This window comes from Glandiceps talaboti, chromosome 23 (genome assembly GCF_964340395.1).
Source record: "Glandiceps talaboti chromosome 23, keGlaTala1.1, whole genome shotgun sequence".
NCBI lineage: Eukaryota > Metazoa > Hemichordata > Enteropneusta > Spengelidae > Glandiceps > Glandiceps talaboti.
In genome coordinates, this window is record NC_135571.1 from 9,188,057 (window position 1) to 9,200,480 (window position 12,424).

At 34.6% G+C, this 12,424-nt stretch overlaps 1 protein-coding gene across 4 annotated transcripts in view; it reads right to left on the bottom strand.

The window, feature by feature from the left end:
• The window catches only part of LOC144453077 (transcriptional enhancer factor TEF-1-like), a 56,036-nt gene that overhangs the window by 27,268 nt on the left and 16,344 nt on the right, over nt 1-12,424 (bottom strand). For all 4 annotated transcript variants that reach the window (XM_078144353.1, XM_078144350.1, XM_078144352.1 and 1 more), the window contains exon 3: nt 7,561-7,780. In XM_078144353.1, the coding sequence (XP_078000479.1) occupies nt 7,561-7,759 (199 nt within the window). In that variant the 5' untranslated portion in view covers nt 7,760-7,780. The remainder of the gene's footprint in view (nt 1-7,560; nt 7,781-12,424) is intronic.

The following is a 12,424-nucleotide window of genomic DNA, read 5'->3' on the forward strand; positions in this document are numbered from 1 at the left end:
TATGTATGTATGTATGTATGTATGTATGTATGTATGTATGTATGTATATGTATGTATATGTATGTATATGTATGTTTGCATGTATGTATGTATGTATGTATGTATGTATGTATGTATGTATGTATGTATGTATGTATGTATGCATGCATGCATGCATCCTCCCTGTCTGTCTGTCTGTCTGTCTGTCTGTCTGTCTGTCTGTCTGTCTGTCTTAAGAACTCCTACAATATATGTCAACACCCTTTGGATATTAACTCCATTATCAATCTTCTTTTTACTATTTTTTATTCTCCAGGTACTAGGTGTTACCTAGACACCAGGGAGTATAAAAAGTATGATTTATTATGGCATAATAAAATATTTATCTATGGTATATAGAATTTTAATTGTGTCATAGAATCACATTAACTGGATAACAAAGAAGACAGAGCTGGCTGATTATGACCACAGATAGAAGAATTAATAATAGATGATTTCAGATTTATATCTAAGGAAGTTATAACAATAACCAGCCTCAGGTTACGTATATATGTATAGATGGCTCATTTTTTATGATGTGATGAACAAATACACTATTATTAATGTCTGGATAAACCACCTTACAGGGGTTGTACTTTTATGTGCTAGCTACAACCACACAGGTCCTAATGCATATTTTAGATACACATGCATTGTCAGTTTGAAGGCACATGTACTAAATCTGAACAAAATAGGGAACTTGTAATACAGACTGAGCATGCTCAGATGCAAAGGACTGTGGGATTATCTGTAGTTATAATCTGGAGCTAATGAGTTATAAATGTTTAAAATCTTAGTTATTGTATGTACAATAACAAAGTTTTTACACATTGTTTAGCTTTTTGCAATGTATTGAGTTACAAACAATTACTTGGTCAAAGTTGTCTCACATTGATTTTTCAAGTAGGAAGCCATGATAAAAATCCAAAATAAATACCAAATCCTCATCCATATGACCACGTTAACAATTCTTACATGTATCTAATGCTGTGTTATCTTGATATTTAGGTTTGTGAGCAGAACTACAGGTGAACACCAGTTCTTGTATACAGAAACAGGGCTTGAAGGAAATATGGTGAAAGAATTGATTTGGAACATTTTGACTATTTTGAGCACCACAAAACCAGTGATGTAAAATGACCAGGGTATATAAATTATAATCCATATTTTCTGTTCAAAGACAACTTGGCTTGAGTACGGTATATATCTAATTAGACCTAAAAGAGAATTATTTGGTGCTGGTTATCCGACCCCACTTAGTTTTTTACTGCCTACCTACCCTCAACTTTCCTTAACATATTCAAGAGAAAAATAATAAAATTGCAAAAATTGTGAAGTCTCATGAGAAATAGTTGATGCGGAAACTGACATCAACTTATAAAGACAAAATAAAACTGTTCTTCCAATATGTAATGGCTGTACATCAAATAGGAAAAAATAAATAACACAGATCATTTGGAAAACAATGGAAAACCTGAAACAGACACTCACACAGAAAAAAAATATACGATAAAATAAAGAATCTACCTACCCCACCTATTCTAAAATTGAGCGTAATCGAAACCACACAATTTTTTTTTATTAGACCTTACCAATATATGACAATAATAAATAATGGATTATAAAACTCCATATTTTCCTTAAGAACGCAATTATGAAAAGAACTAAGTACATTGATGCATTAACAATATTTAGAAAGATTACGATGACAATCCGTCAAACCATAGAGGTAATATTATCATCTCTATTATAGTTGTGATCAATAATACATCACATATTAGTGACTTTAGTGTCATTTACTCAAATATTAATGAATAAACTTGTTGAATTTGACAGTGCTTACCAAAATACAAATCCTATAATAAGTTCTACATTATCTACATGTATTGACATTGCGGCTTATTATATTCAGTCAGTCATTCATTCAAATTTTAATGATTTAACATGTTAGAATTGTCGGTACTTATAAATATGAATAATGACAATATACAATGACCTGTTTAGTTTCATTTAAATACAATGTTGTATCTAGATGTCAATGAATAGTAAATGTACGGTTAAAATTGATGTCATTCATCACACATCACACCCCAACCCTTCCAACAAATATATATACCTCTCCACATGAATGTGTATATATTATGTAAGAACAAATGTACACACATACACAAACACATGCCTACATATGTTACATACATACATACATACATACATACATACGCACACACACACACACACACACATATACATTACATACATACATACATACATACATACATACATACATACATACATACATACATACATACATACATACATACATACATACATACATACATACATACATACATACATACATACATACATACATACATACATACATACATACATACATACATACATACATACATACATACATGTACGCATATATACACAATTTAGTTTCATCCCACCCAACCCTCACCCCTCCCTTTGACCAGGAATCAACCCTACCCACAACCCATCTAGTTCCTATACCTGTTTGCATCTAGGAAGTCGACAGGTATAGAATGTAGATTACCACAACCTAAACCTGTCATGAACAGTGTGATAATGATAGCCAAATTTTGTTGTTCTGGGTCAAAATGATAAAACTGTCATTTCTTGTGAGTCACCACATAGTAAGAGATAGGGGAACACTAAATTTTGGGGCGTCACTAGAAATTGTGTGTGTCAGTGGTATGTCAAATTGGCTTAGAGGGCATACTGGTCACCACATAGTAAGAGATAGGGGAACACCAAATTTTGTGCGTCACTAGAAATTGTGTGTGTCAGTGTTATGTCAAATTGGCTTAGAGGGCATACTGGTCACCACATAGTAAGAGACAGGGAAACACCAAGTGTCGGTGCATCACTAGAAATTGTGTGTGTCAGTGGCATGTCAAATTGGCTTAGAGGGCATACTGGTCACCACATAGTAAGAGACAGGGAAACACCAAGTGTCGGTGCATCACTAGAAATTGTGTGCGTCAGTGGCATGCCAAATTGGCTTAGAGGGCACTGTTAATGAAGAAGACATTTAGGAAGGGTAGCCCACCAACTATCTGACAAGATTACAAGTGCATAACAATCATACAAGTAGAATCAAGTTGCTAATGAGACCAATGTTTGTTTTTATGTTTTTTTATCTCTGATGTGTTAACAGTGATAATGAACAAAGCTTGGAACAGTTCCAAAGAATATAATTCCAAACACAAACATTTACCATCATGTCTATCCCTGTCTGTCTGTCTGTACAGCTAAATGTAATCTGTGAGCAATACCCACATCTTGTTTTAACATGTCTATCAATTTATTCATCCTGAATGAAAGAGGGCATCTCATTGGAGGAAGCTGTTTATATGAATGTAGTGGCCAATCAGAACAAGTGGTACAAATATGTAAATTGTTCCAATGCGTCATGGACAGCAACCTTAAAACTTAAAGGGAGATATTTTGGCTAATATTCAAGTTTGATAAGATTGACAATTTAAAGTATACACTGTGTACTTTCCCACCACCACCACTACAAATTCAAAACCTGCAATCTGTACCGTCTTGTCTGTAGGGATTTGAAATTCCTTGTCATTTGGTGATTGGTTTATGCTTTACTTTTTAATGCCAATGGACGAAATAAATGTCACTATATTCACAATCAATTTTCTCCTTGTTTTGACATTTTTTAAAGATATTTGAAAATATTTTGTGTTGTATTGCACTGTACTGCACTGTGTTGTATAATGCTATGTTGTGCTGTATTGTACTATACTATACTGTTTTGTGTACTGTACCCTACTGCACTGCACTGTATATCTACTGTATTGTACTGCACTGTACTCTACACTACTGTACTATAATATATTGTACTGTACTATTTTGTACTGCACTGTACATCTACTGTTGTGTTGTGTTGTGTTGTGTTGTGTTGTACTGTACTGCACTGTAATGTAATGTACAACACTACTGTACCATGCTCTACTGTACTGCACTGTACATCTACTGTTGTGTTGTGTTGTGTTGTGTTGTGTTGTGTTGTGTTGTACTGTACTGCACTGTAATGTAATGTACAACACTACTGTACCATGCTCTACTGTATTGCACTGTACTGTACATCTGCACTGTACTGCAAATGTACTTTACTGTACTGTACTGTACTGTACTGGACTGTTGTGCTGTGCTGTGCTGTACTGTATTGTACTGCAATATACAACACTACTCTATTGTGCTGTACATCTACTGTAATGTACTACTTATCTGAAATTTCTTCAGGCTTCAAAGTAACAAGGGGCAATGCATTATGGGAGTAGTGTGGCATCAACTGCATTTCTACTAAATTACATCACATATATTAGTAGGAATCATTATGTTGGAATGTATTTTGAAAATCAACCACTTTATTTACGATAACTATTCTACCATTCCTTTTCCTCATTGTTTATACAAAGTTAGTTCTACAAAACTATACCAACTGTGTTTTCAAAAACTTTCCTGTTATCCGACATTTTAAATACTTTAAAGAGAGAATAGTTTTAAATAAACAGAACTTGATTTTCAACACAACTTAACATTTTTAGTGACTAACTTGTAAAACATGTAAACAACTACAAATGCCAATTTTTTTAAAGGTTTTATGACAGTGTCATATTCACCAAGGTTTTCTAAAATATTTTTACTATAATTATTTCTGTAACTCCTTTTTAAAACAAAGATATATGACAAACCTAACATTGAAATGAAGTGAGAGAGAGAGAGAGAGAGAGAGAGAGAGAGAGAGAGAGAGAGAGAGAGAGAGAGAGAAAGGGAGAAAGAAAAAGGGAAAGAGGGAGGAGAGAGGGGAAAGAGAGGGGAGAGAGAGAGCACAGCAATTTGGCTATTATGATCCAGAATGACATTGTCATTTTACAGCAAACTATATTTACACTTTCGTATAAACCTTACTTTGTTATTTTTTGTTAACTATTATTACTCTAGTTGATATATTTACTAGTTTGTTTTAGCACCAAACACTTATTGCAGAAAATCCAATGAAGAAATGTAGTTTTCTTGATGGAGGCAATAAAGATTCTATTCTATTCTATTCTATTCTATTCTATTCTATTCTATTCTATTCTATTCTATTCTATTCTATCTAGGACAGGTCACCATGGATTCTAGATTTAAGTGGTTCACAGTAATGTATACACACACACACAGTGAGACAGTTTAGTTTTGTTTATGAACTAAATCCATGCACACTCAGATATTTCAGTTTCAATGGGGGAGTAAATCCTTCATATTTTCCCATGTTGGAAGTGAAAGCTGATATGCGAGGTTAATATGTCACTGAGTTAGAGTACATTCTTCAAATAGCCTCTAGGTACCTGTTCCCCCTCTGTCTACATTTCATACAGGATGGTATGTCTGGAATGTAGCATTTGTCTTCTATCACACATTCCTGCCGCATAGCAGGCATAGTCGTCAAACTATCACGTTATAGTGTCGGAGGCCCCTACAATCGGACAAAGGATGTACAACTATAGTGTGCTGTGATGACATTCATACTTAGTTTTCAAGAACATTTGATGACATCCCGATCTGAAGGATTCGAGACAAAACATCGAAGCAACCATTTTGGAACAAAAAAAAATACTTTGATAGAACTTAACGAACTTCACAAAAGTATTTTAAGTTGATACAGAAAAAGTAAAAAGTACTTTATCACTTGTGTGCATGGTAAACATAGTTTTAACTATTTGTATACAGGTATTGACATATTGTATTGTACTATAAAATCACAGCACTTTTACTGCTAAATCTACCACTTGCAAAAATCAAACAACTTTGTAGGAACCGGACAACAATCACTAAAGGAACAAACAATACAAAAAGGACCACCGACGATACCAGTAACCACTTTACAGAACTGACAGGCTCTGTGATGTACAGATGTTGGACATGTAAAATTATGGTATCTATGCTACATACGCTACAGTAATAACAAATAACAGAATCGACCAAAATAAGAATCTGAGGTCTACCAGTCAAATATAATTATAAATTTCAAGTTATCTTTTTGTCAAATTTGGAGCCTGGAAGGCAAATAAAATTACAAATGTCAATTTTGGATGTGTAATGACACTGTGTCGTGTTACAAGTCCACCCTGGTCACAGAGGGGTACCTCAATGCAATCAAGCCAAGTCATATGAAAACATTCCAGCATTCTGTGGACTATCCTTGAAGTATACTAATGTAAGTCAACCAGTGTGACCCTTCCCTGATCTTAAACAATACAGTATGATCCATCTCATAGTATCCCATTTCTACTGACCTCAACAGACTTCTACATCCATCAAACTTTTAACAGGTGCAAAGCAAGCAAGGAAATAGGAAACAGCTGTTTACAAATCATATTTAAATGTACAATTCAGTTGTGACCCAATGTAACAAGCTTCTAGCCTGGACACTGACCCGCGCTATCCCCAAGTACTTTATTTAGCAATTACAGTATTAGTATTAACCAAGTAGTCTGCGTTCCCAAATCTGGTGCCCACTGACACTCACTATCTAAAGTTCCTAATCTAGCGGTTAACCCAGTATCCAAGGTTCCTAAATCTGGCTATTAACCCAGTATCAAAGGTTCCTAAATCTGGCTATTAACCCAGTATCAAAGGTTTCTAAATCTGGCTTGTAAGCCAGCATCAAAGGCTCCTACATCTGGCTTGTAACCCAGTGTCCCCGGCTCCTAAACCTGGTTGTTAACAAGGTATCTGTAGTTACTAAACCTGGTTTTTAACCTAGTAATAGTATCCTGGTTTCCTAAATCTGAATGTTGACCCAATATCATGGGTTCCTAAACCAGAGATTCCATCCATTATTTTGGATTCCGAATTTTGCGTGTTACACATTTTCAAGGTTTTGTAAACTTAAGTGTTGTCTTGGAACTTTAAGTTTCTAAACCTGTCTACCGATATCCATGGTTGTATCACTGTCACCTTACCTCGCTTCCAATCAAAGTATAAACGACAAACTATTGCAACATACTGATACATTACCAAAATGGGTCTGTGTCTTTATACAGAATTTAGTAGGGTCAGATCAAAATGTGCCACAATTGTGTGCATCATTACTGATAACTTCAATCATAAGAATTTCAAATTTAGCACCTCTAAGTTAGTTACCGAGGTTTGTTGTCTAATACATCACTCTGTACATCTAGCCATGATGATATCTCTACCAACAGACGGAGATTTATTTGCAACAATTAAAATTGCATACCCATTCGGTGGCGTTACCAAAATAAACTGTTATTCAACTTTGCCGATGAGTAGGCAACGTTGTGATTACTGTAGCTAACTCTACATCAATGCGTCAGGGCAAGTTCAGTAATGTATTAATATATGGCAGTGCTTCATCATTCATACTTTGATTGGAAGCACTGTAAAAATCTTGAACGTCTGTAGATCAGAGGTATGAAACTAATCAAAGACTTCAGTTATCCTTGTACTCATCATTTACATCATACATCTGAGTTGTATTCAACTTACCATACATTTTTCCTTCATCTGACAGAATAATTTTCCGCCTTCCACAAGGTGGATATATTGCCAACGCTTCCTGGAAACTTTGTTCGATATCTGGACTCCAAACACCCTCGGCATCATTTGATAAGTCATCACTATCTTGTCCTGCAGAGTTGTGGTTCTCGGAGTTCTGATCTGTGGAGGGGTTCCAAGTCTGTGACATCTTTCACAGTCTTAAGTACAGCTACAGATCAAATGAAGAGAACAGACAGTGAATTAACAGCAAATAACAGTTGCCATGGTAATTGATGTTTTAGTGAGTGAGTTCTGATCTGTGGTGGGCTTCCACTTAAACCAACATGTAGTTGTTTTGTGTACAGACAAATACTTCCTGGTAGAAAGAATAAGTGACTTTTTATACTGAGTTACGCATGCCTATAAAAATCAAACCACAATAGTGAACTATCCATGACTACCATGGTCATCAATGAAGTGTTCTGGCCTGAGTGAGGATGAAGTCTGTGACATATTTCATACATTCTCTCACAATACTACACGTTTCATTAGTGTTTTTTAGCCATGGGTGGTAAGTACATGTAGGTAAAATTTACGGGATTAAATCGACTATTGGAAAACACCGTCATTTTTACCCCTTTCTGTTACCAGAGAAACCTTAGCAAAAACACCGTCATGCAGAACAGCCAGTAAGTAAAACAACAAACGGTCAATGGGAAACTGGTAGGATGAGGTGGTTATGGACTCGAAGGGCAGCAAGAAGTGTACAATCCCAAGGAAGTTGACAGAGTAAACCATTGGCATAATATAACTACAAATACAAGCCAGGGCTATAATAATTATTATACAAAATGCTTTGTGTACAACCTTGTGGTGTAAAGGTACAGATATAACATGCATTATTAAGCTGGCATTATTACTCATATTTCAAGCAATTCTGCAGAAACGAACAAAAGACTTTGCAGTAACATCTCTTGATCACTATGGCAACACATACATTGTTACAACTCTATTACTATGGCAATTACAGTTGTAATTGAGGTCAAAACAAAACAAAACGATATATATAAAGCTTCACATCTTAACAAATAGAAATATGTATAGATTTTGATCTATTTACACAAAACATAAATATTAACAATTTGAGTTCTACACATGGTCACCATGACAACTTGTGTACTCAGTCACCATGCCAACACATATCCTGTTAGAGTTTACAACTTGTGTTCTATTTATAGTTACCATGGCGATAGATCTGCAATGGTCTGGTACTGAGAACACTGCTGTTAATTCTCTAATTGTGAGGACTTCTTTATTTTGACGCAGCTCTCAAGTAAACTTTCTACGACTGATGGTTATTGAACACTAGCAAATATACAGACATGGGGACAACAACTAACTGTATGGGATGGTTTACAATTCAAATAGGTTGGCAAAGCTGAAGAGTAAAGAACACATACTTGCTAAAAGAAACTGCAACATAAACATCTATGTGTACACAAACATCAACTCAAACAATACAGTATTCTATGTTGTACTAAGGACAGTATACCAGGTAAAACCTATGCACGTCTCCCTTATGTTTTCCTTACAGATTCCCACCAGTTACAGCATATGGAAATCTATACAAGTTTTACTGGAGGTTCGATCTCTGTAACTGGGTTTCTTAAAATTCAAATCTTAGGAAACAATGATATAACAAAAACAATGTGATAATCATTGTGTACATAGTCTAGTGCTATCCTTCATAGAATTTAAGATCTCTCTCTTTTGGGTTATGTTAGATACCACATTGGTATACACACTATTGTGTGGATTACAGTCATTATCTGAAAACAACTTGTTTTTATTCAGGGCAGGTAAAATCTACCTGAGTTTACGATATAATTTACAATGGTTTGACCACAAAATTTAGGTATGAAATCTTATCTATTCAAGTGTTGTTATCTATACAAGTATTACTGTTACCTGGTTCTCACACCTTGACAAGAGCCATGAAACAACATGAACATCACTGTGTACATAACAGTCGACAACCACAAACAACACTAAGATCACTGTGTACATAACACCATTGTAGATAAACATATGCTGTAGGTATTAGCCAAGAGACTTAATTCTCTCATTGTCAGACCATTTGGCCCTATCAAATCCAATTAAAGTGAGTCATTAATGGTATATATCAACACTCCTAGGACTTGTAAACAAGGTGCACTTTCAGCCATTTCTAACAATTTATGTACATGATTGTACTACCCTGGGATCACTCAGGGTCAACTGTAGACTTGCTCAGTGTTTTTGTTAAGGGTGGTAAGTAGGTAAAATCTGCACCCTCGTCATTTTACCCTGCTTCCCTTGTTTTTTTGTAGTAATCCTAACAAAAGTTTGTGTGGTTCCGATTACGCCTTATTTTAGAATAGGTAGGGTGGGTAGATTTTTTATTTTATTATTTCATGTTGTGTACGAGTGTCTGTCTAGTTCAGGTAGTTATGATGTTTTCCATATGGTCTCTGTGTTGTTTATTTCTTCCTATCAGATGTACAGCCATTACTGATTGAAAAACAGTCTTTTTACGTTGATCTAAATTTGTTGGTCTAACTTTGCTAAATAATTGAAACAAACTTAACCTATGGGAGGGGTGGGAAGCTGGAGTTGTTGGTCCACAAAACTTGAATAATGTTTATCGATCATTTTTTTTTCTCATTTATTCTGGTTCAAAAACAACATTCCAGTAAGTGGTTGGAGTACATTTCAATCGTCTCACAAACACTAATTAGGTCGTGTTTCCATCTTTCCTTTACAAAACACATTCTGCCTCTCAGACAGACCCAATTTTTGGTACTTGAGGAGAATCCTATTGTTTGTTTTCAGACATACACAAACATTGAGATCCCTATCAGGATTAATTCACTTGGGTGTACTTTTGATATCAAGGTGTCAATTGAGGGTCCCATACACAGATCTGATTGGGTTTGGGTTTTTGAGTGTCTAGTACTGATAGGTAGTGTGACCACTGCTGACTAACGCTTGGCAAACAATTTGTAGAAAGAGAAAGTAAGAAAGACAAGAGTAAGCCAAACAGACAGAGAGAGACACAGTGTGTGTCTGTGTGTGTGTGTGAGAGAGAGAGAGAGAGAGAGAGAGAGAGAGAGAGCACGCGCGAGAGCGAGACAGTGTGTGTGTATGTGAGAGAGAGAGAGATTGTATGTGTGTGAGAGAGAGATTGTATGTGTGTGTGTGTGTGTGTGTGTGAGAGAGAGAGAGAGAGATTGTATGTGTGTGTGTGAGAGAGAGAGAGAGAGAGAGAGAGTTGGAGACAGAAATTTAAACAGAGAGACAATACATATCGAATATATATTGAGTATCTCTTCTGACCTGTCAGAGTTGCAGTGTCAACCTAATATTTCCTTGAAAACGATAGAATATATAATAGGCATACAACAATACATATTGTTTCTAATGTAAATTCCTCATAACTCATTATCCTCCCTGTTATCAGTTGTTGGTTTATCAATTATATAGTTTAGATTTACACTATAGCATTGTCATACTATAAATACACCGTTTATCTCAATCAATGCTATTTCATCTCACTCTTTCTAAATTACTGAGGATGACCTCTGACCTTTCAGAAGTACACTATTATACTAGTGTTACCATAAACAATAACAAATTATGCTGATGACATCAGAATGATTTAGAGAACGAAAGCTACATGGCCGCTTCAAAAACTTGATTCCAATAAGGTAACTTCACTATTACTAATAACAAATAGGCTGTCCATGAATCTTTGAAGTTTCAGTTGATTTATACATGTATGACAGACCTAGTTCAGGTTTGAGAAAACATCACTTTAAGCAGAAAGAACACCTGGATCTTTCAGGATATCATTATTATTACTAAACTTTATTGCAGGATACACTCCCATACAAAAAAACAAACAGATATGGTACAACAAAACAGACATTAAAAACACATTAAAAGATAGAAAATATTGACTTTTCAAAAATACATTAAATTCCTATACATTAAAATCATATTCGAGTGTAAAAAAGAGTCGTCAGAGAATTTATTAAAATTAATATATGAAATTAATATATTAGAAATATTCTCACTATCAAAAAAAGTAAATAACAGTTTTGGTCTGAGAGCTTCAAATGTTAGAAAAGTATTTGAAACAAACAGAGCTAGCATTGCAGTCATGTGTATAGCCAGCCAATAAGGATGTGAAAAGCATTGCTATAAGCTATATCAAACCTTCCCTTAAACTACTTACACACTAACATCCCTACAACAATCAATGCACTCCATTCAAATGAATGAAAATGATTTACAACGTTAATAGTTACTATTATTTTATAATCCAAAATAAATCATTGACAGATTAATTTGCTATATTAACACAATTTCACTTTAATTAGATTGTAAATCATACTTGCAGTAAGCACTACATTCATTAGGTATAAAATTTAGTTCAAATCAAAATTGCACTTGAAAATAAACTATTTGCAGTTTAATTTCCTCTTTCAACACCACTTTACGATAATTACATTGTAAATCATTCTTACATTTAGCACTATATTCATAGTGTATAAAATTTTGTTCACATTAAAGTGTACTCAAAAATATATTATTTGTACCTTCATTTCCTATATTAACACATTTTATCTTAATTAAATTACAAATCACACTTAGTTATAAAATTTTGTTCAATTGAAAGTTTACTTGAAAATAAACTAATTGCAGATTAATTTCCTACATTGATACCATTTTACCCTAATTAGATAGTCTAGGTTTAAGAGCTCAGTTGGATCATACAATAGTCCCTTCATTCATAGGTGTAAAGTTATTACTTATAAGTTATTCCTACAAC